The sequence below is a fragment of the Bos indicus x Bos taurus genome, chromosome 13, assembly GCF_003369695.1.
Source record: "Bos indicus x Bos taurus breed Angus x Brahman F1 hybrid chromosome 13, Bos_hybrid_MaternalHap_v2.0, whole genome shotgun sequence".
NCBI classification, from domain to species: domain Eukaryota; kingdom Metazoa; phylum Chordata; class Mammalia; order Artiodactyla; family Bovidae; genus Bos; species Bos indicus x Bos taurus.
The window spans coordinates 11,211,463-11,239,008 of NC_040088.1; the positions used below are offsets into that span (position 1 = coordinate 11,211,463).

At 54.1% G+C, this 27,546-nt stretch overlaps 1 protein-coding gene across 1 annotated transcript; it reads right to left on the reverse strand.

Annotated features, from left to right (window-relative positions):
* MYBL2 (MYB proto-oncogene like 2) lies at positions 1 to 26,555 on the reverse strand. Its single transcript, XM_027558496.1, has 14 exons — positions 26,288 to 26,555; positions 22,664 to 22,757; positions 18,719 to 18,790; positions 17,810 to 17,902; positions 17,448 to 17,668; positions 14,956 to 15,118; positions 10,611 to 10,898; positions 7,390 to 7,800; positions 6,840 to 6,979; positions 5,438 to 5,537; positions 3,995 to 4,108; positions 2,521 to 2,613; positions 1,107 to 1,256; positions 1 to 515 (listed from the first exon to the last, which is right to left on the reverse strand). Exons 1-14 carry the CDS (start codon positions 26,305 to 26,307, stop codon positions 387 to 389), a joined length of 2,088 nt encoding a protein of 695 aa, XP_027414297.1. The 5' UTR covers positions 26,308 to 26,555; the 3' UTR covers positions 1 to 386.
* Between the last annotated feature and the right edge of the window lie 991 nt (positions 26,556 to 27,546).

The window sequence follows — 27,546 nt, forward strand, 5'->3', positions numbered from 1 at the left end:
CCCAGGAAAAAGACAACTTTTATTCTTTCAAGAAAATGCACCAACAAGTTGAAGGAAGGAGCACGCTGGCAAGGTAGGTCCCCTGTCCTAAACAGAGGTCTGAGATGAGGCCAGGCCTGACCAGGGCTCAGGACTGTGGCACTCAGGGAGGGCCAGGCCAGCTCAGAGGTGGGACTTTGTTCTGTTAGCACCAGGAACTGCCCGCAGCTGCAGCCGGGCTCGGAGACAGGACAGCAGGTGGGCCTGCCTGTCCCCCCTGAGCAGTCTGGGAGGGGCTGGTGGCAGCAGGCTCCCTGCAGGCGGTCTGAGTGTGATTCTCACTCACAGCCCAGAATCGGCCCCCAGCCCCCTGTAAACATGAGAACGGGCTCGTGACTGCCAAGCCCCTAAGACAAGATGAGGGTCCGAGACGTGTGGCTGGGCTTCAGGCGACCCAGGAGCTGCCGGGCTTTCTCCTGCATGAAGAGCTGGTCCCTGGTGCCCCCGCAGGCCACCGTCTTCCAGGCGCTGGTCATCTGGGAGGAGGAAAGGGGGTTACCATCAAGGCAGCGGCCAGGGCTCCTAGGGAAGCCTGGAGACCCTGGTTGGGGAGGGGTGGGGACGTTTTCTATCATGCTCCCTGCCTGTAGAAGTCACAATCTGTGCTCACTGCACCTTCCTGGTGGACCTGGGGAGTTAGTGCCATCCCTAGGCATCCTCAGGGATAGAGCAAGGAGACTGGACCAGAGCATGAGCCCCCACCCTCCCCTGTGCCCACCATGTGGACAGCACCCGCGGGAGGAAAAAAGCTATAACTCTGCAGGCTGGAGAGCAGCAGAGAGGGGCTGACACCTGCAGATGGCTGGGGAAACAGGCAGGGGATCCCTGCCTTCAAAGACAAAGTCACGGAGATCTGTCTTAATTACGAGTGAGACCACATCATGAAGGAGCGGCTTTGCGGAGCGGGATCCCTGGTACCCAGGTCCCCCGCGGGAGCGGCATCTGGACAGAGACGTGAAGCCCATGTTCATCAGTCAGCAGAGCCACTGGAGGGCATCAGGCAGAAGCCGGTGCAAGGCCCTGGGGTGTGGAGGGTGCGGAGCGAGGCCCCGAGGGGCAGCACTCACGGGGGCAGGGGTAGCAAAGTGGCCCCGGGGCTTCGGGGCCGCTGGCTTCTCGGGCTTGGCCTGCAGGAAGCCCTCGTTCAGCAGGCTGCTGTCCTCTCTGCTGCCCGATGGGGTGAGGCCCGAGGAGCCCGCTGCGAGGATGCTGGTTGGCTGAAAGCAAAACCAAGTCAGAGGCTCAGCGTTTTGCCACAGGCTTTCTGTGGGAGGGAGAACACAGAAGAGCAGGCACATCCCAGCACCACCACCTCCAGGAGATCTGGGCAGGAGGTGATACTTCTCTGAGCCTCAGCTTCCGCTTCATTTAAAGATGAAGTAGGAAAACAGCTGGCAAGTGCCTGTTTCAGAGCCTGGCACCTGATGAACACTCAGGAACCCGGGTTCCTTTTACATGAAGCTGGTTCTTCCCCATCTCAGGTGGAGATGAAGGTGTTCCGGCTTCTCCAGGGACCAGAAGCACCCATGGGGACACAGGTGCCTGAGTCAACCAGCACTCACGGGGGACCTAGTCAAGGCAGCCCCAGGCCTGGGCAGCCTCCCAGACAGGCCTTTACTCTCGAAACAGCCTGCTGGGCTCAGCGTCCTTGTTATAGGCAAGAACCTGAGGCACAGGCAGCTCAAGAGACGCCAGAGACTAGGCCCTCCGCTCCACATCCTCTGCATTTAACCACTTGACCTGGTTTTTTTCCTTCCCGCTAGTTATTTCACTCGCCCAAGGGTCTGTCTGGAGGGCACCAAGTTTCCAGCCTGGCGTGGATGCCTCATTAGATGGAGCTTTCTCTGCCAGGACTTGAGAGTGGCAGGTGGTCCTGTAGGAGCTGCCAGGCAATTATCTGTCTCGTGGGCCTTTCCACAGCCCTCACTGTCTGCTACCAGCCACCAGCGAAAAAAGAGCTCACCTCACTGCCTGCTGCAAGGGATCGACTGCCTGGCATGGTTTTTGGGGCCCAGGCTCTGTGGAAGCAGCAGCCCCCTCTGGAGGTTGGCCTGGGAATAGGGCAGCATCCATGCCAGGGTAGAGGTGCCCCGATCACCTGGCAGGGCCCCAAGGCACCTCATTGATCGTCTCCGGGGTCTTCCCTAGCAGTTCAATACAAGGGAAGGTGCTGGGGACTCAGAAAACACACATGCCCAACAAGTTCTAGCAATCAGCTCTTGCCAACCGAACCTTCTGTGAAGGACCAGAGCAGGGCCGCCTGGATCGACCAGTGGGGAATGCCCAGTGCCACCTGCCCCCTTCCTCCCCGCTGAGCCCTGCACAGGGAAGCCCTGCTGACTCCACCCCCAGGGCTCCCCAGGCTGAAGGGCTCCAGAGGCGCAGGCCCCCCAGGGAGACTCCATACTCTCAGCCTCCTGCAGCTGGATGGGGCGTAGGGGCTGGCCTCACAGGATGGCTTCTCTCCCAGACCCGACCAACCTTGGGCAGCGTGGACATCATCAGCTTCACGTCCTCATCCACAATGTCGAGAGCCAGGGACTTGCGAACTTTCTTAATGGGGCTTCGCCGCATCTGGGGGAGGTGGTGGTCAGGGCACACGCCTGAATTCCCGTCACCCCAGTGCCCGATGACCCTGGCCTCGGCTGCCCTGGGCCAGAGCCAGGCCCTGGTGCAGGGAGCCCTTGAGCAGGCCCGGCAGGAGAGAATCTTCTGGGGGAGCCGCGGGGCCCAGGACACTGGCCCCGTCGTAGACTCTGTCCCCAGGGCAGACTGTCCTGCCAGATGCTCACCAGGTATGGAGGATACCAATGCCACCTCCACCCAACCTCACCCCCAAGGGGACCAAGCGCAGCCCAAGTCTCTACCACACTAAACACTCACCCACACAGCCAAGTCACAACTAGAACACCCACCAGCCGGGGAGCTACACACAACCCCGTGGGACACAGGCTGTTATGGGCATGTCCAGCCCCCAAGTCCTGTGCCCTGCGCCTCCTATAAGCAGATCAGGGGGCGGCTCCGACCCCAAGGAGGGCCTCTGAGACTGACACCTGTCCCCCAACTCAGCCCTGTGCCCCCAACAGGTGACACCCCTGCTGGGAACCACCCTGAGACACAGAGAGGCGGGGAGGGCCCCAGTCACACGCTGCCCACACACCCGGGGCCCAGCTGGAGGGTCCCCTCCCAGCCTTGCCGCCCACCCTCCCCACCCACCACCACTCTGGCCCACTCCCGCCTTCCCTTCTCCCTAGAGGAGAGCCCCTGGGAAGAAAGGGGCTTCAAAACAGGGGACACAGAGCCGCCTGCGGTCAGGAAACCACGTGGGCTGGGGGCGGGACGGGCTGTCCAGCGCAGCCCGGCCTCCGCACCCGGGCGTCGAGCAGTATCCCCACCCGCTCCCCACCTCACCTGAGCCGGCTGACCCCACCTCCTCACGCTGCACCAACATCCGGATGGTGAAATCCTCTTTGCCTTTTCTGTCCCCAAATGCTGCCTGTACTGAGTCACTGGGGGTGCCTGCCATTTCCGCCCACTGAACTCCAGGAGTGAGCCCTCTGGGTCTTAACCACCACTCTACACACCCCGCCTGGCCCAGAGCCCGCTTCAGGAGGGTCCAAACAACGCGGAATAACTGAGGCACCAGTTCAAGGGGACAGGGAAGGGTGGCAGGCAGCTGCGCCGGCCAGTTTCATGGACGCCCAGGCTACAGGAATGGACGGCCGCCCCTGCCCTGCTGCCCCCTGGTGCCTGTTCCCCAGCAGCCCCCTGCCCGCTGCCTGTTCCCCGGCCACCCCCCATCCCACTGCCTGTTCCCCGGCTGCCCCCCGCTCCCCTGTGCCTGTTCCCTGGCCGCCCCCCACCCCGCTGCCTGTTCCCTGGCCGCCCCCGCCCCCCTGCCCCTAGTGCCTGTTCCCCAGCCCTGCCACCCGCAGTGCGTTCCCCAGCTGCTCACCCCGGCCTTCCTCTTCTGCTTCTCGGGCCTCACTTCATCCTCAATGATGAGCTCGATGCCAGCCTCGGAGCGCAGCACCTCCTTCAAGTCCTCCTCCAGGTGGGGGGTCTGGGGCTGCGGGTGGGGATGGCTAGGGTGAGGCTCCGCGCCCAGGCCAGAGGAGTCGCACTGAGCCTGCTCATGGGGGCGGCGGGGCAGACCCGGCTGCACCTCTGCTGCCCTGGGTGATGCAGGAGGCGGCCTGGAGCCGGGACGCTGGCCTCACACACGGTGTTCATGGCCATTAACCGTCCTGCCTGGGACACTGGCCTCAGCTCCCTGAGGGCTGAGGGCACTCCACTTCATCACAGCCACCCTCACTCAGCCCGAGGAACCAGCTGGCATCCTCCACTGGGTACAAACGGAGGCTGAGAGCACGAGAGCCCAGCCCAGGGCCACACAGCTGTGAGCTTAGAACCTGGACGCACTCAGAGCCCAAACTCCTCCACGCCTTGGCCCCACACTAACAGAGGTGTTGGTTCCACGTCCCTTTCTTGGGCCTGGGCGCTCAGGTGGCAGAGGCCAGAGGGTGTAGGGCACAGTGAACCCAGAGAAGTCACTCTAAAAGCCCCCGTGTACTTGAACTGTCGCTGCCAAGGTCGGACTTGCCCTCTTGGATGTCCCAAGAGCACACAGGCGTTTCAGTATCTGGGAGCTGAGTCCAAGTCAGGAAAGGGCCGGGCTGACTGTGCCTGGCCTGGGGCAACTCCGCCAGCTCCAAGCGAGGATGGGGAGACCACGGCCCCCCACCTGTGCCCCACGTGGTGAGCCAGGAGGGGAGCTCACTGCAGGGATTCTTCTCCATGGCCTGCCTTTCTCCCACCTGTGGCTGGGTTCTCAGAAACAGCCTGCTTCAGAAAACCCGGGGTGCCAGCCCTCTCTTTTGCCCTGGGGTAAAGCAGGATCTTTTCACGAACTAGGAGTTGGGGGAAAAGGGCCGTCCTCACACTGTGGGGAAAGCAACCCAGGAGATGTCTCCATACTGCCCAGCTGCCTCCAGCCCACCGATGGGCAGCTAGTCAACAGGCTTAGGCGTGACGAGCAATTCGCCACTTTCCTCAACCAGCTTGCAGCGCCCCCGTAAGTCCTTCTCCATCCCAACGCCTGCCCGCGTTCTGCCTGGTACAGCCACGAGCTGAGTATTCGGTCACTTTGGACGTCAGCCTCCACCACCCCCGGTTCCACCAGGACGCCGCCATGGCTCCAGCACCAGCCAGGACCGCCCGCATGGTGGTTGCTCTGGAGACATCTGGCAAGCTGGTAACTCACTGTAACAGGGGGCCCTGTTTATCAAACTAGGGAATTGCAACTTCTCAGGGCAGTCGGGAGACGCTAATGGGATCTCAGAAGGACAGGGCGAGTGATCATAAACAGCTGGAGGGCTGGCCCGGCCACACCACCTACCAGGGGCTTTAGTGGTCCGTACTTCTCGAGGGCGTTCTTGAACGGGGTGGGCGTGTGGGGAGTGTTGTCCATGGAGTACTTCTGATCTGGGGTTACAAACCTGCCAGGCATGGAGAAGGAGACTGGGCGATGGCACTGGGGGGCTCTGCCGTGGGCTGCCCCTGACTCCCATACCCCCAACTGACCTTTGGCCTCAGCGGCAGAAAGGCAGCCCCCAGACGTGGTCTCTTCCCATCCCATCTGCCCACCCGCCCACCCACCTCCCCATCTGCAAGGGGAGTTCCGGGGGCAGAGAGGAAGGGCCATCCTCAAAAATAGCAAAGAACAGGAAGAGCCTGAGGGAGTCCAAGAGACCCGAATGGGTGGAAGAATGGCTGAAGATGTTGCCGTCACTAGGATTTTCCATAAAACAAGGCGGCCTGTGGCCAGACCGCAACCCCAGCGGGAGAAGAGGCAGGCGAGGAAGACGAGGGGCCAGGAAGACCACACCCCTCCCGGTCTCTCCGGAGAAGCAGCTACTCCATTTGCGGTGCCAGCTGTCTGTTTAAGAGCTTAGATTTGAAGACCAAGACTTTTACTTGACTGGAGAATCATTTCTCATGAAACCTATCTATGTTAAATTTTAGATCCATTGTTGAAAGACTGATTTCTGACCAAGGGATCCATACAGCTTATCTGAAATTACCTATCATTATGAGAACTAAAATTCCTGAGCAGATCCCTGAATTACAGCTTGACTCCTGAAATATAAATAGCAATGCTTCTCCCCCACCCAGCAAATGTAATGAGCTGAAGACCAGTTAAGCAACTCTACCTGGAATTCAAGAGTCATGATGATACAAGGAAGAAAACTTATTGTGAAAGCACCTCCACAGAAGCAGGGAAGCCACCTGTACAGGCCTGAAGGTGGAACACAGCCGTCCCTCCTGAGCACCAGAAAATGGAGAGAACTGGGGGGCCTTGTGTCCTTCCCGCAGAGCTGCTCAAGCACAGTGGATCTGCACTCGGAACTTACAGAAATGATGCAAACATTACATTTTTCATGGCAAGGTGGACTCTCCACATTTCTAATCTCTGAATTTAGAAAACCATCAAATAAAAAAAATAAAAAAGAGGAATTCCCTGGTGGCCAGTGGTTAGGACTCTGCACTTTGCGGAAGGCACAGGTTTAATCCCTGGTTGGGGACTATGTTCCCGCAAGCCATGTGGCCAAAAGAACAAAATAAGAAAAAAAAAAAAAGAATTAAAACAAAAATGAAGCCCCAGACTACACTGATGAAGGAGGTGTGATGACCAGGAGGAGGCTGCCTTCATGAAACAAGAGTCCCAGGTGTTTTCCCAAGGCGTCCCTCGCCCAGGGAGCCGGTCTCTGCTGGGGGTGCAGGGGCAGGCCCGCACTCACGCAGCGTGTTTCTGGTGCAGGGGCGTCTTGTCCCGGTGCAGCGGCGTGGTGACCACCACCTTCTGGCTGCACACAGGGGTGGATGTCAGCGAAGGGCTCTCCAGTTCCAGTGTGTCCTGTTTATTCCAGAAGTTCAAAAACTGCCAGGAAGACAAAGGAAACCAGACGAGGCGATGAGCTCAGGGCCGGAGAGCAAAGGCCAGGACAGATACGCAAGTCCATGTGGACCCTTGGCTTGGCATCGCCCAATCCTCCCTTTACCAGCCTGACGGGAGGTCCATCTCCCACCCCCATGTGCTGCTGGCCGTGAACTTAAGGCAAAGCAAGCTGGCTGTCTGAGGGCAGCTTCTTTTCAGAAGGAAAAAAAAAAAGTAGCTCTGAAATGGTCTTCCTAAGCTTCATGAGGGCAGGGCCAGACCTGGTTTGGGGTCCCATGTCCCCAGCACTGGGCACACGGCCTTGCACACAGCAGACACCCAGAGGATGGCCTGTACTGGGCAGGGGGGCCGACACCCGCCCCCAGTGAGCAGTCGGGGTGGGATGCACACACCTGGGAGGGAGAGAAGGGCAGGGTCTTGACGGGGGTGCTCTTCGGGGTGAGGCTGTTGCAGGAGTCCAGGAAGGACAGGCTGGCGCTGTTCTCCGTGACGGGGGACAGGGCGACACGCCGCTTCCTCTGCCGCTTGAGCACAGAGGGCGGTGTGCCCATGCCCGAGCCCCCCACGTCAGTGCTGGGGGAGATGGGGATCAGCTCGCCCCGGCTGCTGCGGCTCAGGTCGGAGATGGTGTGGCCGTCGAGGCGGTACTCGGTCACGCTGGGCGCGGCAGCAGCAGCCGGCCGGGGCGGTGCGGGCTGCTGCTGCCAGGCTTGGGGCTGCCCCGGGCTGCCCACGAGGCTGCCCTCGGCTGACGGCTCCTCGGGGAGGTCAAACTTACTCAGGTCACACCACGCGTCAGGGTCCTGCCCGGAGACGGGGGTGGGGTTAGGAGTAACTGGCTTTCCCAGTGGTCGATAAACCACAGGGCTCATGTGCCACTGGAAAATATCAGAGTGTCAAGGATGATCCCACAGGGACCCCCTGGCGGCCCCATGGTTAAAACTCCACGCTTCCACTGCAGGGGCCACAGGTTCGATCCCTGGTCAGGGAACCAAGATCCCACATGCCATGCGGCACAACCAACAACAAAAAAACCCGATTCCACAGCCCAGGAACAATCACCCGTAACTCTTCCTTGCCTTTCCTCAAAGATTCTTCTATGTCTGCATATCTGTATTTGTAAACATAACTGAAATCCTATCATGCACACGGCTGCTTGCTGTTATTAAAAAAAAAAAAAAAATGTGCTAAGCATTTTTAAGATACACAAAAAACACCAAGAAAAATACAAAGAAAATTCATATGCCCATCAAGAAGCCTAAGAAATAAAACCTTACCACTAAAGCTCCAGGTCTATCTGGCAAACCTCTGCCTGTAGGTAGGAAACCACTGCCGAAATTAAGTACTGATCATCTTTACGCATTTCTTTATCAATTAACACGTGTCCCTAAATAGTTAGTATTTTCAATGTTCCTAACTTTAATACAAATAATTTCTACTTTGCTTCTTTTTCCATTTAAATTTTCTGTAGAGCTGGAACAATGCAGGCACCTCATTCTATTCCCAAAGTTTAGTGTTTACCATCAGTAGACTTTAGTTGTTGTTATAGCAAAAACATTAACTTTTATAATAATTCTTTACAGCCAAAAACTGTTCTATCATTTGAATATATGTTACTCAGTCCCCTTCTGTTGGACATTTGGGTTCTTCCTCTTAATTCTTAAAGATTAAAAACAGATGTTCTTTATGAACATCTTGGACATAAACCTTCTGTTTCTTGACAGACACCTGGAAGTGAAGACCTGGGCCCAAGGCCATGAGTAGGATGAAGGGTCTCCATCTGCCAGGCACGTTCCCAGACAGGAGGCAGCCCTGGGCTCCATGAGCCTGTACATCACGGCACCTCACTGGGTGCTTCAGCTAAATTGTGTCCACCCTCTAGCCACCCTGCTGAGGGAGTATGACCCTCTCCCTCTCAACCCAAGGCAGCAAACTCAGAGAGGGTAAGGTCACTAAGTTCCCAGAGTAATTCTGGGAGGAACGCTTAGGTCCTTTCTGCCTTTGCCCTAGGGCTTCTGGAGACAAAAGTCTCCACTTTGGTCCCTGGGCATCTGGCCCTGAATGGACATGGACCCCAGTGGTGATTTCTGGTCCCTAGGGCTCGCAGGAGCCTGGCAAGTTCATTCCTGAAGGTGGAGGGCAGCTCAGGGAAGTGCTGACTCCAGGGCCACCGCCCAGCATGGAACGCCAACCTTTCAGGGGCCCCTGGAATTCACGGCATCCAACAGGCCCGAGCACACGCGCCGAGGACTGGCCTGGGGGACGGATGGCAGTGTTTCTGCAGCTACTCTGACCACCCATTAGTCACTGAAGGTCATCGTGGAGACAGCCCAAGCTCAGCACTCACCAGCTGTGTCACTCTGGATAAGCCTCCTAACCTGTCTGAGTTGAGCTGAGTCCACCACCCAACCCCCTTCACAGGCTGTTAAAGGACCGAGAGCGCAGACAGGCAGGAAGTAGCGAGCCTGGCACGTGGCAGGCGTGTAGGGTTAGAAACCAGCCTCCCAGAAGGAGCCCCAGGACCGGGACGTGACAGGTGCCTGAGAGGAGTCTGAGGATGGCCCGAGGCAAGCCGGTGAGGCTCCAGCAGGGCGGGCAGCGCTCTCAGCTGGCCCTCGGTGGCCCCGGGCAGTCTGCTGAACAGACTGCCACACACAGCTAACTCTGAGATCCATTCTGGTAGAGGAGACACCAGAGATCCTGCCACTGTGGCAAGAGGGGAAACCCAGAGCCAGAGGGTCTGAGCAGGAAGCCCCCTGAGACCGACTTCACAGTCTAAGCCCTCAGTGGGCAGGCCACTGGGCAGGCCACTGGGCACGATGGTTAAGACCTCAGCACCTTACTCGCTGTACCTTGGGTACACTATCTGATCTCTCTGAGCCTCATCTACAAAAACACAGAAAAGACACCCCTCCCAAGATACCATGTGGACCACACGTGAAGCCCACAGCCTGACATTTAGCAGATGTTCAATGAACAGCATCATTATTCTCAGCTAATAAGAGGAAGCCTAAGTGGGAAGGCTTGTGTGGGCACTGCCCACTGAACCCCTCTGCCCCCCAGTCACCAGCCTCTTGCCCACCACCTCCTGAAATCCACTCCACACCTCAGGCCTGGCGGACAGAGCTGTGAAGTCACACCAAGAAGCACAGCCCCCCCAAGAGCCCCTCCCCAAGGGGCATAGCCCACAGCCAGTGTGGCTCAGGGGCGGCTCTCCCTGAGTAACCAGGACATACACACCGCCGCAGCCCCAAACCCCCGCCCTTCCCGGAGTCCTCTCCAGGAAACCCGACCGTCAGCGCTACCATGAACACCAGTGCTCTGCGGTGCTGCTGTGGACTCCACACCCTCCCCATCCCCCGAGGACTCTGTCCCTCACTTCCGCTGGGGAGCATGCCCTACCACCCCGGGCTTTACGAGTGAGTCAGGAGCTCCCTGAAGACAGGGATGTCAGCCACTCTCTTGGGGCTGCCAGACCCTGGCCAGGCGCTCAGCATTGGCTCAGCCACGTCAGCGAGACGATAAGCAGACAGAAGGACGTCTGTCTAGGGGGACAAGTGCTCCCTGACAGGGGTGCTCAGGGCCCACTGGGAAGTCCCGTGACCAACATTACCGACTCGATCAAGTCCAGGGCTTCTGAGAGGCCGGACTCTACAGCCGGGATGAGGAGGTTGGCAGCCTCCACCACCCACTTGTAGGGCAGGCTGGTCTCTGGCGAGGAGCCTTCCTGGTCTTCACGCTTGGGGAAGTCCTCCAGGGGCTCTGGGGTCCGCACTCCATCCGGCTCCGCGGGGACTGGCTCCTGCTCCTGGGCGGGGGCGGCTGCTGTGACCTCCTCCTCGCTGCTCTCCTCTTCCTTCAGGGCAGGGAATGCCGGGGGCCAGCTGGTCACGACACTTCCCTGGGGACACAGGGCATGCAGTTTGGGTTTCCCATTATGAGATACAAACTGTGTCATGTTTCAGCAAAAATGTACCACCTGAACCTTTTCGGAAGCCTATCAACCTTAGCACTTGGTAAGGAAACTCAAGTGAACCCAAACTGAAAGACGGTCTACAACACAACTAAGCAGAGACATCACTTTTCCGACAAAAGTCCGCTTAGTCAAAAACTATAGTTTTTCCAGCAGTCAGGTATGGATGTGAGAGTTGGACCATAAAGAAGGCTGAGTGCTGAAGAATTGATGCTTTTGAACTGTGGAGTTAGAGAAGACTCTTGGGAGTCCTCTGGACAGCAAGGAGATCATACTAGTCAATCCTAAAGGAAAGCAACCCTGAATTTACATTGGAAGGACTGATAGAGAAGCTGAAGCTCCAATACTTTGCCCACCTGATGCGAAGAGACAATTCACTGATGCTGGGGAAGACTGAGGGCAAGAAGAGAAGAGGGCGGCAGAGGATGAGATGGTTGGATGGCATCACCGACTCAACAGACATGAACTTGAGCAAATTCTGGGATAGTGAAGGGCAGGGAAGCCTGGCGTGCTACAGTCCATGGGGGTGTAGATTCAGATACAACTTAGCAGCTCAACAACAACAAAGCCTAACCTTGTACTTCAAAAGTATCAGTACCATGAAAGGCTAAAGGGAATGAAAGAGACAGGACAAAACAGTGTCTAATCCTTGACTGGATCATGGGCAGGAAAAAAATGGAATCTGGATGGAAGATTAGTTAAAATTCCAAGTAGTTAAATTCCAAGTGTGTACTGAAGGTACACTGGTGAATGTCCTTATTCTTAGGAAATACAACTCAGGTATTAAGGGATGAAAGGCACAATGTATGGAACCGACTCTCACATAGCTCAGGTTGAAAAATACATATGCACATAGAGAAAGATAAAGCAAATCTGACCAATGTTAAAAATTAATGAACCCAGTAAAGGGTACAGGAGAGCACTCTTCTCGCAACTTTTTTGTATGTTTAGTATTATTTCAAAACGAAGGTTTGAAAAAGGAATGGATACTAATTTTGTGACAGGAAAAGAAAAAAGAAATAGAGGAAGATCGTTTGTGGCAATAGCTCTCCTGGCAGAATCTGGAAACAAGCTTTGACATGTTGACCTGACAGCCCGAGGAGCCTTGAACACAGCACACATGAGGCTCCAGTGACTAAGACTACACTCCCAACGCAGGGGCAGAAGTTCAATTCCTGGTTGGGGAACTAAGATCTTGCAGGCTGCACAGTGTGGCTAAAATAGAATAAATAAAATAAAATATTAATTAAAAAAAGAGAAAATGGTCAACCTCACTAGTAAAAGAAATGTAAGTGAAGCAATGGTACTGCACAATTGCTCATAAAACTGGCAAAGACATTCTGTAAAATCTTAGCCAGCTGTGACCCAGTGTGGGAAAACAGGCAGCTCCACTTATTGCTACAGCAGAATGACATTGCCCTTTGAGTGGGAATTTGGCAATGCCTTATGAAAATTTGCTTCCCTTGTGGCTCAGCTGGTAAAGAATCCACTTGTAATGCAGGAGACTTGAGTTCAATCCCTGGGTTGGGAAGATCCCCTGGAGAAGGGAGAGGCTACCCACTGCAGTATTCTGGTCTGGAGAAGTCCACGGACTGTATAGTCCATGGGGTTGCAAAGAGTCGGACACGGTTGAGTGACTTTCACTTTTCACTTTATGAAAATTTCAAACGTCTACACTGTTCGACTAAGCATTCCACACACATAAAAAGGCACATGTACAAGGAATGTGAACAATGATGTTCACTGCAGCATACATGGTGACAAGACGCTCATCGATACAAGATATGACAGGTGGCATGACAGACTCAAGAATGAGGCAAAGGTCTGTACACACATGACGACAGGGGAAGATATAAGGGGGAAAAGATGTTTGTAAAACTGGTGGTTTAGTTGCTAAGTTATGTCTGATTCTGTGACCCCATGGGCTGGAGTTCACCAGGCTCCTTTGTTCATGGGATTTCCCAGGCAAGAATATTGGAGTGGGTTGCCATTTCCTCCTCCAGGGGTACCTCCTGACCCAGGGATCAAACCTACATTTCCTATGTCTCCTGTATTGCAGGTAGATTCTTTATCCACCGAGCCATCAGGGAAGCCCATTTGTAAGACACCAAGGAGATCCAACCAGTCCATCCTAAAGGAAATTAGTCCCGAATATTCAATGGAAGGACTGATGCTGAAGCTGAAACTCCAATACTTTGGCCACCGGATGCGAAGTACTGACTCATTTGAAAAGACCCTGATGCTGGGAAAGACTGAGGCAGAAGGAGAAGGGGATGACAGAGGATGAGATGGTTGGATGGCATCACTGACTCAATGGACATGAGTTTGAATAAGCTCCGGGAGCTGGTGATGGACAGGGAAGCCTGGTGTGCTGCAGTCCATGGGGTTGCAAAGAATTGGACAGGACTGAGCAACTGAACTAAACTGAAGGTCTAATCTTACACAAAACACCCCCTGATGTTTTGTGTCTGAGGGGCTGGCCCTACTGGCCCAAGGGGGTGCCTAGACCTGGATCTGGACCTCACAGGTCCAGCCTCAGCCATTCCTCTCCACTGTCATTTTAATGATTCTATTGTGCTGGTAATTTATTTAACTAAAGTTAACATCCGACTTTTTGTTGTTAGAAACAACTTTAATGACTGTCTTTGTAGCTAAAATCACTGCTCATTTGCTCACTTCTTTCTTAAGAAGTTCCTTGAGGTAGGTAGACACATTCTTTAAAAACTTGAATGCATTTTGTTAGACTGCCTGCCAGAAAATGCTCACCTTTTTCTGTGTGTATGGGATTTACCTCACTGGACAATGCTTGCAATTATAAATTTTTTCTGTGCTTCAAAAATAATACAATGATCATTGCAGGGTTAGAAACAAGCCTCTAAGGCGCAAGGCTGAGCCTATAAATCCCAACTTCTAGAGAGAACGGATATACTGTTTAATGCATATGCCAACATTTACTACCAAGGCAGGAGAAGAAGGGGGCAACAGAGGATCAGACAGTTGGATGGCATCACTGACACGATGGATATGACCCTGAGTAAACTCCAGGAGTTGGTGATGGACAGGGAGGCCTGGCGTGCTGCAGTCCATGGGGTCGCAAAGAGTTGGACACGACTGAGCAACCGAACTGAACTGAAACTTTAATTTTTTTAAAAAGTGTGCCCTAGGGTGTAGGATGTGAAAGTCGCTTAGTCGTGTCCAACTCTTTGTGACCCCACAGATCACACAGTCCATGGAATTCTCCAGGCCAGAACACTGAAGTGGGTAGCCTTTCTCCAGGGGATCTTCCCAACCCAGGGATCCAACCCAGGTCTCCCGCACTGCAGGCAGATTCTTTACCAGCTGAGCCACAAGGGATGTGAGATGTTAACAATTATAAAAGTGATACCGTATGATTTCATTTATATGACTTTTTAGAAAATTACAGATTAAAAAATCTGATGAAGGGTGCCAGGGACTAAGGATGGGAGATTCTGGGCTGAAAGGGGCACAGGAGCCTGGGGGTGATGGGGACATTCTGCATTCTGACTGTGGTGGTGGCGACATGACCTGGTGGTTTTGGTCCTGACCTCCACAAGAAATGATGAATTTTACTGTGATTGCACCCTTGACACATCTGATAGTACACATATGTTTTTACCATGAAAAAGCTGGAGAGAGTAACAGGTGGGAAGGAAGCCATTGATGACGAGAAGGAGGCTGAAGACCTCCCCGCCTGACCCTCCCTGACGCTGGCTTCTGCATCCTCTATCTGTGGGGAGGTGAGTGCCAAGCGTGGACACAGGTGTCACAGGGAAAAGGCCCTCATGAGAGACATGTGGCCACAGAGACCCTCCTGCAGGATCAAAGAACAGCCGAAGGAATGGGTGAAAAGGGAGGAGCAGGTGTTGGTGGGATAGCATCGGATATACGTGAAAACAAGCTGACCCACCCAAGCGCCCCAAGCGCAGTGGCCAAGCCCTCCCAAGCTCCACTCCCCACTGCTCACCTGGCCTTCCGAGGAGGGGGCACTCTGGCGGCCGTCCTTGTCCTCCAGCTCCAGCAGCAAGTACATGGAGGGCTTGCTGTCTCTGGACTCACTCAGGAAGCCTCCCGTGTCCACCTTCCTCTTGATAGTGGAGTTCCAGTGATTCTTCACAGCATTGTCCGTCCTGCAGGGGCCAACGGGACCTTTGACCCTAGCCCGGTGGCCCGCGCCCCACCGGGTGCATAATTAGCCTCCCTAAGCTCAGCTCCGGCTTCTGTCAAGGAGGGTTCAACCTGAGGACCTCTAAGGGCTCTCAGCTCTAAGATGAAGTCTGACATGCCTGCGGCCTGGCATGATTTACAGAGTATTTCCACACAGCTTTTCGAAGTAAGCAAACATCTTATTCAGCTGACAGGATAAAAATCCTAACACTGAAGTGTTCTGGCAACACTCAGTCCCTTCCCAGCTCACTGGGCATCTGTAGAAACTGGAAGCAAGCTGCTGGCTGCTGGCCCTGGTCCTCAAACACGAGCCCTGATCACCTCCCATAGATAGAAAACGGCCAGAGAGGGCAGAGCAAGAGGACACAGGGTCCCCTGCTGACCACTCTGAGCCTTGGCTTTTTAATCTGGAGAATCAGATCGCTTCCTCCTCCATCACTTGTTAAAGATTAAAGAGGAAACACGTATAGTCGCTTAAGTCAGAGCAGTGACACGTAGAAGCAGGGAGGGCAGCACAGCGGTACAGGAGCTCAGGAGGTGTGGACGGAGAGAGGCTGGTGGGTGCGCGGTAGAGAAGGACAGAGCAGCAGAGAAGCAGGAGTGGAGAGCAGCACAAGGCACAGAGCAGCACGGACTGTGGAAGCACACATCGGTGTCGCGTGAGCAGCCCCAGTGCACACGGGTCACAGCAGTGCACAAGCGTGGACAGAGACAGTGCCTTCTTTGGGGCTCTGAGCTGAGCGCTTTTCCACCAGAATAACAGTTTGACTAAGCCACCAGTCTCAGAGGCGGGTCTGGGCACTACGGGGAGGTGGCCAGGGACTCACCATGGTCGGGAAGGACAGACCAACCTTCCCCGAGTAAAGAACATTCCCCATCAAAAACCAAAGGATGAGAGCGAGCTGGCTACACAGTGGGCACAAGGCAGGGGGGCATCCAGGCTCCGTGTCTGTGGGTGGGAGGAGAGCTGCTGCTAAGTCGCTTCAGTTGTGTCCGACTCTGTGCGACCCCATAGACGGCAGCCCCCCTGGCTCCCCTGTCCCTGGGATTCTCCAGGCAAGAACACTGGAGTGGGCTGCCATTTTTAGTGCAAAGCCCGACGGGTGAGTGAGGGTGACTGCGGATCAAGGTGAAGCTGGTGGCATCGGCCAGGTCAGGCTGGCCACACGGGGAAGAGTCTCCAATCCAAGGGTTAGAGGAAGCACCAAAAAGGATTAACACACTTAGGTCTGACTTTGGAAACAGATGATTTCAGACTCCAGGGAAAACAGGCCATCTGGTATTCTATCTCCTTTCCCTCTGAGCCATTTACCATGGCACCACAATGCCATCGTAAAGAAAAGATTAAAAATAAAGCAAAGTAAAAATGCACATGGACAGGGCTAGTGATTAGGATGCAGCACTCCTAAGGCAGGGGGCATGGGTTTAATCCCTGGTCAGGGAACGATGATCTCGCATGCTATACGGGGTGGTCAACACACACACACACACACTAAAGTATACAGACAAGAGAGCAGGGGAGACGGTAGTGGTGAATAAGAGATTTTTATGGTTTCCAGAAGATGGAAAGGAATTGTGGGAAACAACTCGGGAGACTGGAGTTGACCCTGGAAGATCTGGCAAGATTGCAGCCCAAGTCCCAAGTTGTTCCAGTTCTCCCTGCAGAACCCCAAGAGGCCCAGTTCTTGGAGCGGCCAGGCCCAGTGAAGAGTAGAGTGAAAACAGAGCAGTGCTTTGGACATCCAGATCCTGGCCCTGATCTCACAGGCAGGAGGAAAGAGACATATTCTCTTTTATAAAAAAAAAGACCAGGCAACCCAGATCTCAGGTGTCGCCAGTGGTAAAGAACTTGCCTGCCAATGCAGGAGATCCAAGAGACATGGGTTTGATCCCTGGGTCGGGAAGATCCCCTGGAGGAGGGCATGGCAGCCCACTCCAGTATTCTTGCCTAGAGAATTCCATGGACAGAGAAACATGGTGGGCTACAGTCCATGGGCTCGTAAAGAGTCAGGACAGGACTTAAGCAACTTAGCACACATGCAACCATGGCCAGGGCACGAAGCCAAAAGTGGGACCAGATGAGAACCTGCGCAGTAAACAGGAGGCCCCCAGGCCCGCCCCACCCCGCTCCAGTCTCCCAGTAGCCAGGTCCCTGCACCGCCCGAGGCAAGAATCTGAAGGACTCTTCTTCTGGGGAAAGTGAACAACGCCAGAGAAATCGGACTAGGCCTTGAACATGCCCACAAAGGCCAGGGGACGCCCTGACCGGCCCCGGCCCAGCGGGCGGCTCACCTCCCCGGCAGCATCTTGGCGATCTCGGCCCAGCGATTGCCCAGCACCTTGTGGGCCTCGCAGATGATGCGGTCCTCCTCCTCCGTCCAGCAGGACTTCTTCACCTCGGGGTTGAGGTGGTTGTGCCAGCGCTCACGGCACTGCTTGCCCAGCCGGCCCTTCAGGTGCTTGGCAATCAGCGTCCACTGCTTCGTGCCGTACTTCTTGACCAGCTCGATGACCTTGGGGTAAAGACGCCGTGAGGCCAGCGGGACCCTCTCCACCCCGTTTCCCACCCTAGCACCCACCAGTGGGATGTCCCCTGACCCCTTCCCCGGGGTGCGTGAATGCCACGGTGTGGCAGGCCCAGGCCCAGGTGTTACCTTCTGGTCCTCCTCTTTGGTCCATGGCCCTTTGACGAGGTCTGGATTCAAGACCCTCAGCCACCGGTACTGGCACTGCTGGTCAGTGCGGTTCTGGGAAGAGGACAGGCTTCCTTGAGAACTCCTGGCCTACGGCCCTGCCTCGTTTCCAGAACCACCACACACTACACACCCACGGGCCAGGACACTGTGCTTCCCTTTGCTACAAGCGGGCCTGGATGGAAGCAGGCAAACTCAGAACCCTGTGCAGGGCCACTGCACACAACCGCCCTGTGCCAGCCTGCGGGCTACATCAGGGATTCTCGCTTGCTTCTGAGAGGGGCTACTTCCCTGAAGGTTTCAGACCCTGTAGAGGACAGGGAGTGAGGAATGCGGCCATTCACTCCTGGTCCCCGAGCTGCCCGATGAGCCAGGAAAGCCAACAGCAGCTCCTGACACATCCCCTCCCTGTCGGCCACCTGCAGAGCTGGGGGTGGGGGACCCTAGGGGGACCCGCATCACCAGGAGGCTCTAGATGCTGGACAGGGTGGCTCCGGTCAGCTCTGCGGGGGCCTCACCATGAAGCCTGCTCAAGTATCGTTTCCTCTCAGGTTCAGTTTCATGGTTGAGAAATCGAGCAGCAACTCGTCAATGACTTGCAGGAAGAAATGCAAATATGCCACTGATGTGACGCATGATCATGGAGCCTAAGGCCCCCAGGCACCCAGAGGCTGCCACGTGGGGACACTTACATCAGGGTGCCCCTGATTTCAGTTTGGGTAGAAAGGGCCTCAGGAGGCTGGAAGGTTGTTTTGTTGGGAGAGCTGGAGGGGCGCTTGGTAAGGAATTCGCCTTTCTTCTCCCTGATACCAAGTCTCTCCTCCCAGGCCCCCTGTCTGGGGGAGCGGGCGGCAGAGGGGCTGCACTCACGGGAAAGTGGCTGGCCAGGAACTTCCAGTCTTGCTGTCCAAACTGCTTCACCAGGGCCCTCAGCTGCTCATCCTGCCAAAGCCAGGAAGACAGAGGGCTCAGCTCACACGTGTGCAGAAGGTGGCTGCTCTGGACCGAGACCCACCCTCCCTCCAACAAAGGGAGCAGCCTCCTTCATCCAGTCACGTTACGAAGTGATCATCTAACTACGCACCAGGTATGCCAGCATCAGAGCTGCTCAACTTTTGGGGACTTAAAGTCTAGAGGGAAGCACCTGCTAATCAAAGGCTCCTGCAAACAAAAGGAGGGCCACTCTGTGCTGCACGGACGGAGAAATGGACAGTGAGGCCTATGGGGGATCCAAGGGACAGGCTCCAAGGAACTCTAGTGAGGCTAGGCTGCAGGAAGCAGGAGAGAAGGAGGCAAGAGGATTTGGGGGTGGGGGCGGCGGGGACCAGACCACGCGCAGGGTTGACTCGGGCCTCTGCATCATGCAAAGCCACCGATGCACTGAAGCATCACCACTGACAGGTGGTCACAGTCCAACGTGCTTGTTGTGAACTTCACTTTGGCAGCTGCAGGAGAAAGGGCTGCAGGAGGGCAGAAGGGAGGATAGGAGGCCGTTACGGGCATCCAGGCCACAGTGACCCAGCCCTGGAGACAGGGAAACGTGGGCACTTGGAAGGGAAAAACAGTATTTGTTAGAACATTCTCCTGAACATAAACTCGTTCTCCTGAATATAAACTATTGATTCACGCAACAACATTAAAATCACAGTATCATTAGGATGAGAGAAAGAAGCCAGACATAAGAAGAGTACACATTGCTTAATATTGTGCAGAGGAACTTCTAGAAAAGGTAAACTAAGCTATAGGGACAAAAAGATCGTCGGTGGTGTCCGAGGTCAGGGTTGGTTGGGGGGGTGGGAGAAAAGAGCAGCAGGGAGCAAGAGACGCCTGGGGCGATGGAAGCGCCCTGCAGGGTGGTGTGCTCCGAGTTTCACGGCAGCACATCCACTGAAACTCACTGGATGGTACGTCAACAGTTGTATCTGATTGTGTGTAAAATAGTCCTCCAGCAAACTGACCGTTTTTACCCCCTGCAACTTGTAGGTTCTCAGTTCCCCGATCAGGGATTGAACCGAGCAAGGCCTTCACATTGAAAGCTTGGGGTCCTAACCACTAGATGGCCAGGGAATCCCCCAAACTTATTTTTTAAAACTTTATATATATAAATAAAATGTAGTATTATCCATACAGTGGAATATTATTCAGCCTTAAAACAAGGAAATTCTGTTACAAGCTACAACATGGATGAACCTTGAGGACATTATGCTAAGCAAAATAAGCCAGACACAAAAGGACAAAGACAGTCTAAGCCCACTCATATGAAGAATCGAAAGTAGTCAAAAATAAAAACCAGGACTTCTCTGGTGGTCCAGTGGCTAAGACTTTGTGCTCCCGATGCAGGGGGCCTGAGTTCAATCCCTGATCAGGAAACTAGATTCCAAATGCTGCCACTAATGATCCTGCATGTGGCACCTAAAAACTGACCCCAAGTGCTACAGCGAAGACCAGTGCAGCCAAACAAAAAAAGAAACCAAAAGCAGCAAGTCAAACAAGGTGGTTGCCAAGGGCTGGGGGGAGGGGATGGGGAAAATTAGTGTTTCATGATTCAGCTTTTTTTTTTTTGCAAGATGACAGTTCCAAAGATCTGCTGCACAGTGAGAATACACTTCATGTACTCAACATACACTTAAAAACAGTTACAATGGTTTAACATTAGGTGTTTTTTCACTCTCTCTCTCCTGGGCAGGAAAAAAAAAAAAGGCCACCAGACATCCAGACCCTCAACTGCAGCTTGGCCACCACCCAGTACCAGCTGGACAAAGTCCCCATAAATCCTCTTGCAGGGCCAGCCCACGTCCACACAGTCAGCTCCGGACACCATGCCCTCCTTTGCTGCCCATCCCATCTGGTCAGGCCAACCCCTGCCTTCTGCCCATGTCCCCTGGGTCCATCTGCAGCACCACCATCCTCCCTGACAACCAGGGTGGACAATTTCCCCCCTCTCCAAGTCCTCCTGGACCCCATGGGCCCCTCCACCTGTCGACTCCTACCTGCACTGCCCTTGTCCCGCCACAACCATCTTCTATCTGAACGAATCAGCGCCTTTCCCTGCTTGCTCAGCCTCAGGCTGCCCCCAGATCTCTTATCCACCCCACATCCAGTAGACCAGCTCCCTGAAGCCGGGCTATGGTCACATCATTCATCTGCTTTAAAAATCGTCACTGGATCCTCTCTGCCAGCTGAGCAAGCCTGTCTCTGAGCCCAACCTTCAAGGCCTTCCTGCTTGGACCCTGTTCCATCTTTCCGTCTAAATCAACCTTTTCAGAAACTCTTCAAGGACCCTTCCCTCCAGGCACACCAGGGCCCTTCTACTTGCCTTTTCCCACCTACAACCCCTTTCCTGTTCTGACTCACCCACCACTTTGCATATTTCCCTGATCACTGAATTTCCAAATCCTCACCCATGAAACGTTCCTTAACCTCTCAGACAACAGTAAACTCAACTTCTAAAGGCATTTAAGACAATGACTGGCACCTCTTAGGTCCAGGAGGCTTAGTGTAAGACAGGAGACACCATGGTGGGCATAAAGAACATCGGTCCTGCCAGCACCATGATGGCCACAGCATGTCCAAAGGACTTGCGTGGTCTTATTTCTCCATCCCAGGCAGAGAGATGCTCTGGGGTAGGGGCCCCATCTTGTCTGGTCTCCTAAGACCACAAGAGCAGAATATAGTCCCTGGTTTACAGTGGGATGAACAGAAAAGGCTGGCCTAGCACTCCTGTAAAGAAACATCTTTTATGATTTAAGAGTGTTTCATAACTCAAACAGTAAGTTAAGAGGGGGTGGGGGGGAGAGACTCACACCTAAACACATCTAGGCAAACAGAGGTAGAATGAAAAGATAAGGCCAACAGACGTTTGACATGGTATAGTCAAGTTACAAAAAGACCTGACCGTCTATAAAACTAAACATATACCTACCCCATGAGCATCCCTAAGTATCCCGCCTAGAGAAATGAAACATAATCCTCAAAAATGCTTAGGCAAGAATGTTCACAGCAGCTCGAGCCACAATAGGCAAATTCTGTAAACAGCGAAAATGCCCACCAACAAGTGAAACATACCATGGTCTATCCAAACAATGGAATACTATTCAGCAAGAAAAAATGAACAAAGTACTGAACCATGCAACATTACGTGGAACAAAAGAAGCCAGAAAGAAAAGGAGTACAGCTCTATGAATTCATTTACAGTAGAGAGCAGGCAAAAAGATCAAACAGAGACACTGACTGGATGGGCCACTGCCCGGAGCTGGGAAAGATGAACCACAAAGGGAACTTCCAGGGATAATCAAGATGGCACTTATGTAAGTAACACACACTTATTAGAAGTGATGGAACTGTCCTTTTAAATGCCTTTTAAAAGGCATTTGACTACATATATATATATATACACACACACACACACATACACACTCCATAAACACTATTAAAGAATAAAAAGAAAATCAATTCAGAGCTTGGTATTACAGACACAATACATTTATTATTTTTTTAAATGATAATAAAGTAGGGGTTGGCAGATTTGGCTAAACCTCCCAGCAGTTACAGGACAAGCAGCACAATTAAAGTTCAGGATACAGAACACACCAGCTTCTCAGAGACACATCCCTCCCAGAGTCCTCAATACTGAGAGGGTCCAGGAATGCTCTAAGAAGCATCAGAGAGAAACAGAGGGCCCACTGGCTTGTTCAACAGCGCCTCCCCTTCATCATACTGGTCGGGGCAGACATACCCCAGGTTCAGTTCTGTCTGCCCCCCGCCCCACACTGCCATCACTTCCATCTCCCGCAACTGCCCCTCAGTGTCACTCACCTCCTCCTGGGTCCATTTGACCTTGCACTTGCTGTCTCTCTGCTCTGGCACGTCTGAATCTGTGTCCTGGTAGTGCAGCTCATCCAGCTCCTCACTGCAGGGAAAAAAGCCAAAGGTCAAGGACATGCGTCTCTAAGGGCTGCCACCCGATGGACGGACAGTGTGGACAGAGGCCAGTGACCTCGAGGGAAAGGTTTCAGGGAAGCGGGCTTCTACTGTAGGCACAAATGTAGGTACTTCCACCCTCCCCCTTTCTAAAAAGTTTTTGATGAAATGGGGTTACGGGGATCTCCCTGGTGGTCCAGTGTCTAAGATTCTGAGCTCCCAATGCAGGGGGCCCAGGTTCGGTCCCTTGTCAGGGAACTAAATCCCACATGTGGCAACTAAGACCAACCACAGCCAAGGAAATAAATTAAAATAAATATTAAAAGAAGAAATAGAGTTATGGTCTATTTTTTTCTTTATTCTTGTCTTTTCACTAACACCCTTATGACTTCAAAAGCTACAAGAAAAAAGATTTCACCAAGAATATTAGGATATTCAACACCAGATACCCATTTCATGTTTCCTTTTCAGTAACAAAACTTTAACTTGCATGGGTATTTTAAGGATTAAAGCCAAAGATGTATGTAATCATTACGCACCAGGATTTTAAGAAAGATTGGTTATCTGAGAAAACCATTTAAAATACATTATCTCAGGAACTTCCTTGGTTGTCCAGTGGCTAAGGCTCCATGTTCCCAATGCAGTGAGTCTGGTTGGAGCCCTGGTCAGGGAACTAGATCTCACATACTCCAAGTGAGAGTTCTAGAGATTCCGCGTGCCACAACCAAGACCCAGGATAGCCAAATAAATATATATTAAAAAAGAAAATATATTACCTCAGTAACTATGTGCATTTTTGCATACCCCTTCTCAATCCTTGCCTTCACACAGGCCTAATTTATGGAGCAAAAAAATCAGAGTACAAGCAACTTTGAATTCTCAATGTTTTTATTTTCTAATAAGTAATTTTCCAAGTCACTCCAAAATCTTCCTATTTGCATGGTTTAATGTTAACAAAAATGAAGATGACGCTATCCACACCCAGGGATGTCGGGGACTCACTGGAGCACCCTCCCAACTCAGGTGGACCTGTCAGGGATATTCCTCATTCATGCATTTTTACGTAGGAAAAGTCTGAGTCTCCAAGCACAGGTCAGGTATCAAAAGAAGGAAGAGGACGTCCTTCTGCAGCCACACTCCTTTCCCCTTCTCAGCATCTCCCTAGTCACTCCCACATTCCCTATAGCACCTTGGAAATCCTTCTGTCTCATAACAGAGGCCCTTAGGTTGCAAATGCATATCTCCTTGACAACCGGGACAGAGGTCACCTCCACCTCTGTATCTGCCTTTGGAGGATGGCACCAAAATGCCTTAAGAAATGTTTGCTCTGGAAATGGCCAGATTTGGAATGAATGACTAATAAACATGCAAAGCTGCTGCCTCTTAGTTGATCAGAGAATGCTAACATAAGTCAACTTTTAGAATGAGGTAAGGAAGGGACAGATGCTATCTAAACCCAGCAACACCAGTCACGGGAGCTGGAATTCAACCTTGTCTCATCATTCCCAACCCAATCCATGGAGTACTCCACCATCTCAAAACAGGAGGAAAAAATGCTACAAGATACTAATAACAGAAAGAAGCTGGCTTTAACATCAACTGACCCTGGCCTCTGTTCTAACAGAAACTATCTGTGGTTCTCTGACATCCAGCTTCTAACAGAAGCTCAGCAAATGTTCCTTCAAGGACAAAGTGATTTCTGTGTGAACACTCTCTGGAGCTCCAATACTCTATTTAATGGGGACAGTACTTCAGACGGCTGGGACAATTCCGTGAGGTTTAATATATTTATATCACCATCACGGTAATGATTGTCTACTTCACATGCATTCTCATTATTCCCATTTAATAGATGTGAAAACTGAGCTCCCTGGTGGCACTAGCAATAAAGAACCCGCCTGCCAATGCAGGAGACATAAAAGACACAGGTTCAATCCCTGGGTCAGGCAGATCCCCTGGAGGGCGTGGCAACCCACTCTAGTATTCTTGCCTGGAAAATCTCATGGACAGAGGAATCTGGCAGGCTACAGCCCATAAGGTTGCAAAGAGTCAGACACAACTGAAGTGACTTAGCACGCACACACAAAGCTCACAGGGGTTAACCTGCACCTGCAGGTCCTCATCTGATAATCCCAGCAGCAAAAGCAGAGGCTAAGTCAGTAGTGGCAACCACGTGGAGGTCTCACACACCCTTTCTATGCCCTTCCATGTGCTGGGCTCTGCTCCAGTTGGGGTGAGTCAGAAGCTGAGCAGGAAGTAGGGCACTGGTGCAGAAGAGAGTTACAGCAAGTGGCCATGAATTAAACTGAATGCTGTGGGGTTCCAGGGTGCAGAACCCATCCCTCACTGGGAGCTGGGATTCCTCCACTGAGCCCCAGGGCATAGATGGTAGAAGACCTGGGGGCTGTCAGGGGCTTTGGGTTTGTTGCCTGGAGTGAACACTTCCTGAACCAGAAATTCAGGGCCTGACCAGCGCCTGCCCAGAAAATGACTCCTGGGAATTGGAGTTGCCCTGAGAAACCATGGCCTGAGGAAGACACACCCTGTGCCTGATGACTGCCCCGGGATCAGATGTTTCCTTGCTGAGAAGCCTGTGAAGGCAACCACCACCTGAAGCGGGATTTCAGGCTATCTGGGATGGATACATGAATCCTAGGAGGGAACAGGTCAGAACCCCTTGTGGTTCTGTACTGTGACTCCCAGACTGGTTGAAAAGCCTAGAACTCAGACACTGAAGGAACAGGTGTAAGACAGGGACATGGAACCCACAGACCTGATTTCTGGCTTGTCTCTGCCACTCTGGGGGGATAAGTAAAATGGAGACTGCAGTTCTTGCCTCCGCCCCAGGGGTTGCTGCCACAGATCAGTCTCTCTTCCCCTAGCATTCAACCCCAGCTGCCCCAACCCCCGCATGTAGAACAGGAAGAAGGTCTCCGGAGCGAGACCGACCTAAGGCCCCGAGCCCAGGTGGTGGGGGACCAAAATGTCCCTCCCGGCCCCAGCAGCCCTCCTAGGTCAGGGGAGAGAGCCGGGAGTGCTCCGTGCTTCCCCGAACGCTAAGAAATGCCCACCGGCAAAACCAGACCCCCCAAAGGTTCGAAAGACAAGCGTCTTCCAGGCTTTGGCCTCCCACCCACCGCGACTCCGAAAATCATTTTTCTTCTCCAGGGGTCGCCTCCCTCCCCGGTAAAGGCCCTTCCAGCTGACACCACCGTCCCACCCCCACCCCGCAATTAGGCGGGAGACAAAATGACATCATACAAGGCTTGGCCCGGGCCCCAGGAGACCCGCCCGCTCCAGCTCCGAGGCCCAGCAGGCCCGGGGGTGCCAAGTGAGGGGCTCCCGGGAGCCCCCCGGCTTCGCGCGCACCGGGACACCTGAGTTTTCCGCCGACCCCAACCGCGCCCGGCCGGGCTCGGAAGGGTCTCGGCGAGGGTGGCGGTGGGGGCAGGGGTCAGGGCTGAGGAGGATGGCGCCTGGGGAGGGGGGAAGGGCCCTCCGCCGGCCGGCTCCGCTCACCCGCGCGTCCGCCGCGACATCCCCCCGGCCCGGGCCGCGCCGCGCTCGCCCGCCCGCCGGCCGAGCCCGGAGCGGGAGCCGGGCCGGGGTCAGCGTGCGAGCTGCTCTGGCCGCTCCGGGCCCCGGGGCCGCGTGGCGAGGCGTCAGCGTGACCGCAGGTCCGGCCGCTGCTCACGGAGACTGCGGCCGCCGCCGGCGCTCGCAGAAACACTTTTCTATCTCCCGCCAAGCGCTTCGGCGCCGCCCGGGCCAGGCGCGCGGGCGGGCTGGAGCGCGGGGGCGGGGCCAGCGGGAGGGCCGTGCTCGGGGCGGGGCCTGCGCGGGGCGGGGCCTGCGGGCCCGAGGGCACCTCCCCGAAGCTCCCAGGGCAGGGAGCTTAGTGGGCGCGGCGTTGACCCCGCCACCCGGTGACTGAGGAATGGCCCCAAGAGCCTTGGGGCAGGCCTGGAAGAGGGAAGACTGAGAAAAGGGAATGAGCCGCAAGGGTGGGAGAGTGAGGCCGGGTGAAACTGCCTATGCAAAGAGCCCGGCGCTAGTCCAAGCAGCTCCTGTGTCCCTACACCGACCCCCCCCCCCCCCCCGCCACCCCAAAGCGGCCTCCTCACCTACACCTAGGCCAGGGCTGAGACTTGGAACTCACTCCCTTCTTCCTTTCCAGCCTCGAACTCAAGTGGCTCCAGCTCCTCAGCTGGACTCCTGGCAGCCCAAAGCAAGCCTCCTAAAAAGCAAACCTGATGTTGCCTCTCCAGAACTTAAAATCTCTGTCCTCTCCCTCAGGGTAAAATATTCTGCAATCAGGTTTACAGCACTCTGCTAGATCACCACCCCGCCCCTAGCGAGAGGAAACTCTTCAGCCTCCTGGCCGTTGCTGGGGCGGATACACATCCCACCTCTCCCACCGGAACTAGTTCCTGTTGATCCTTAAGAGCCCACAGCCCACAATCTACTTGCTGACTTATGCACGTCCTGATTTGAACTATTATTGGCTTACTAAAGTCCAAGGGGCCCCTCAGTTCACAGCAGTATCCCCAAGGCCCAGAATTCATCGGTTGCACTAAATTCAGTTTCAGTTCTGTCGCTCAGTCGTGTCCGACTCTCCGCGACCCCATGTATCGCAGCACGCCAGGCCTCCCTGTCCATCACCAACTCCTGGAGTTATCTGAGACTCACGTCCATCGAGTCAGTGATGCCATCCAGCCATCTCATCCTCTGTCGTCCCCTTCTCCTCCTGCTCCCAATCCCTCCCAGCATCAGAGACT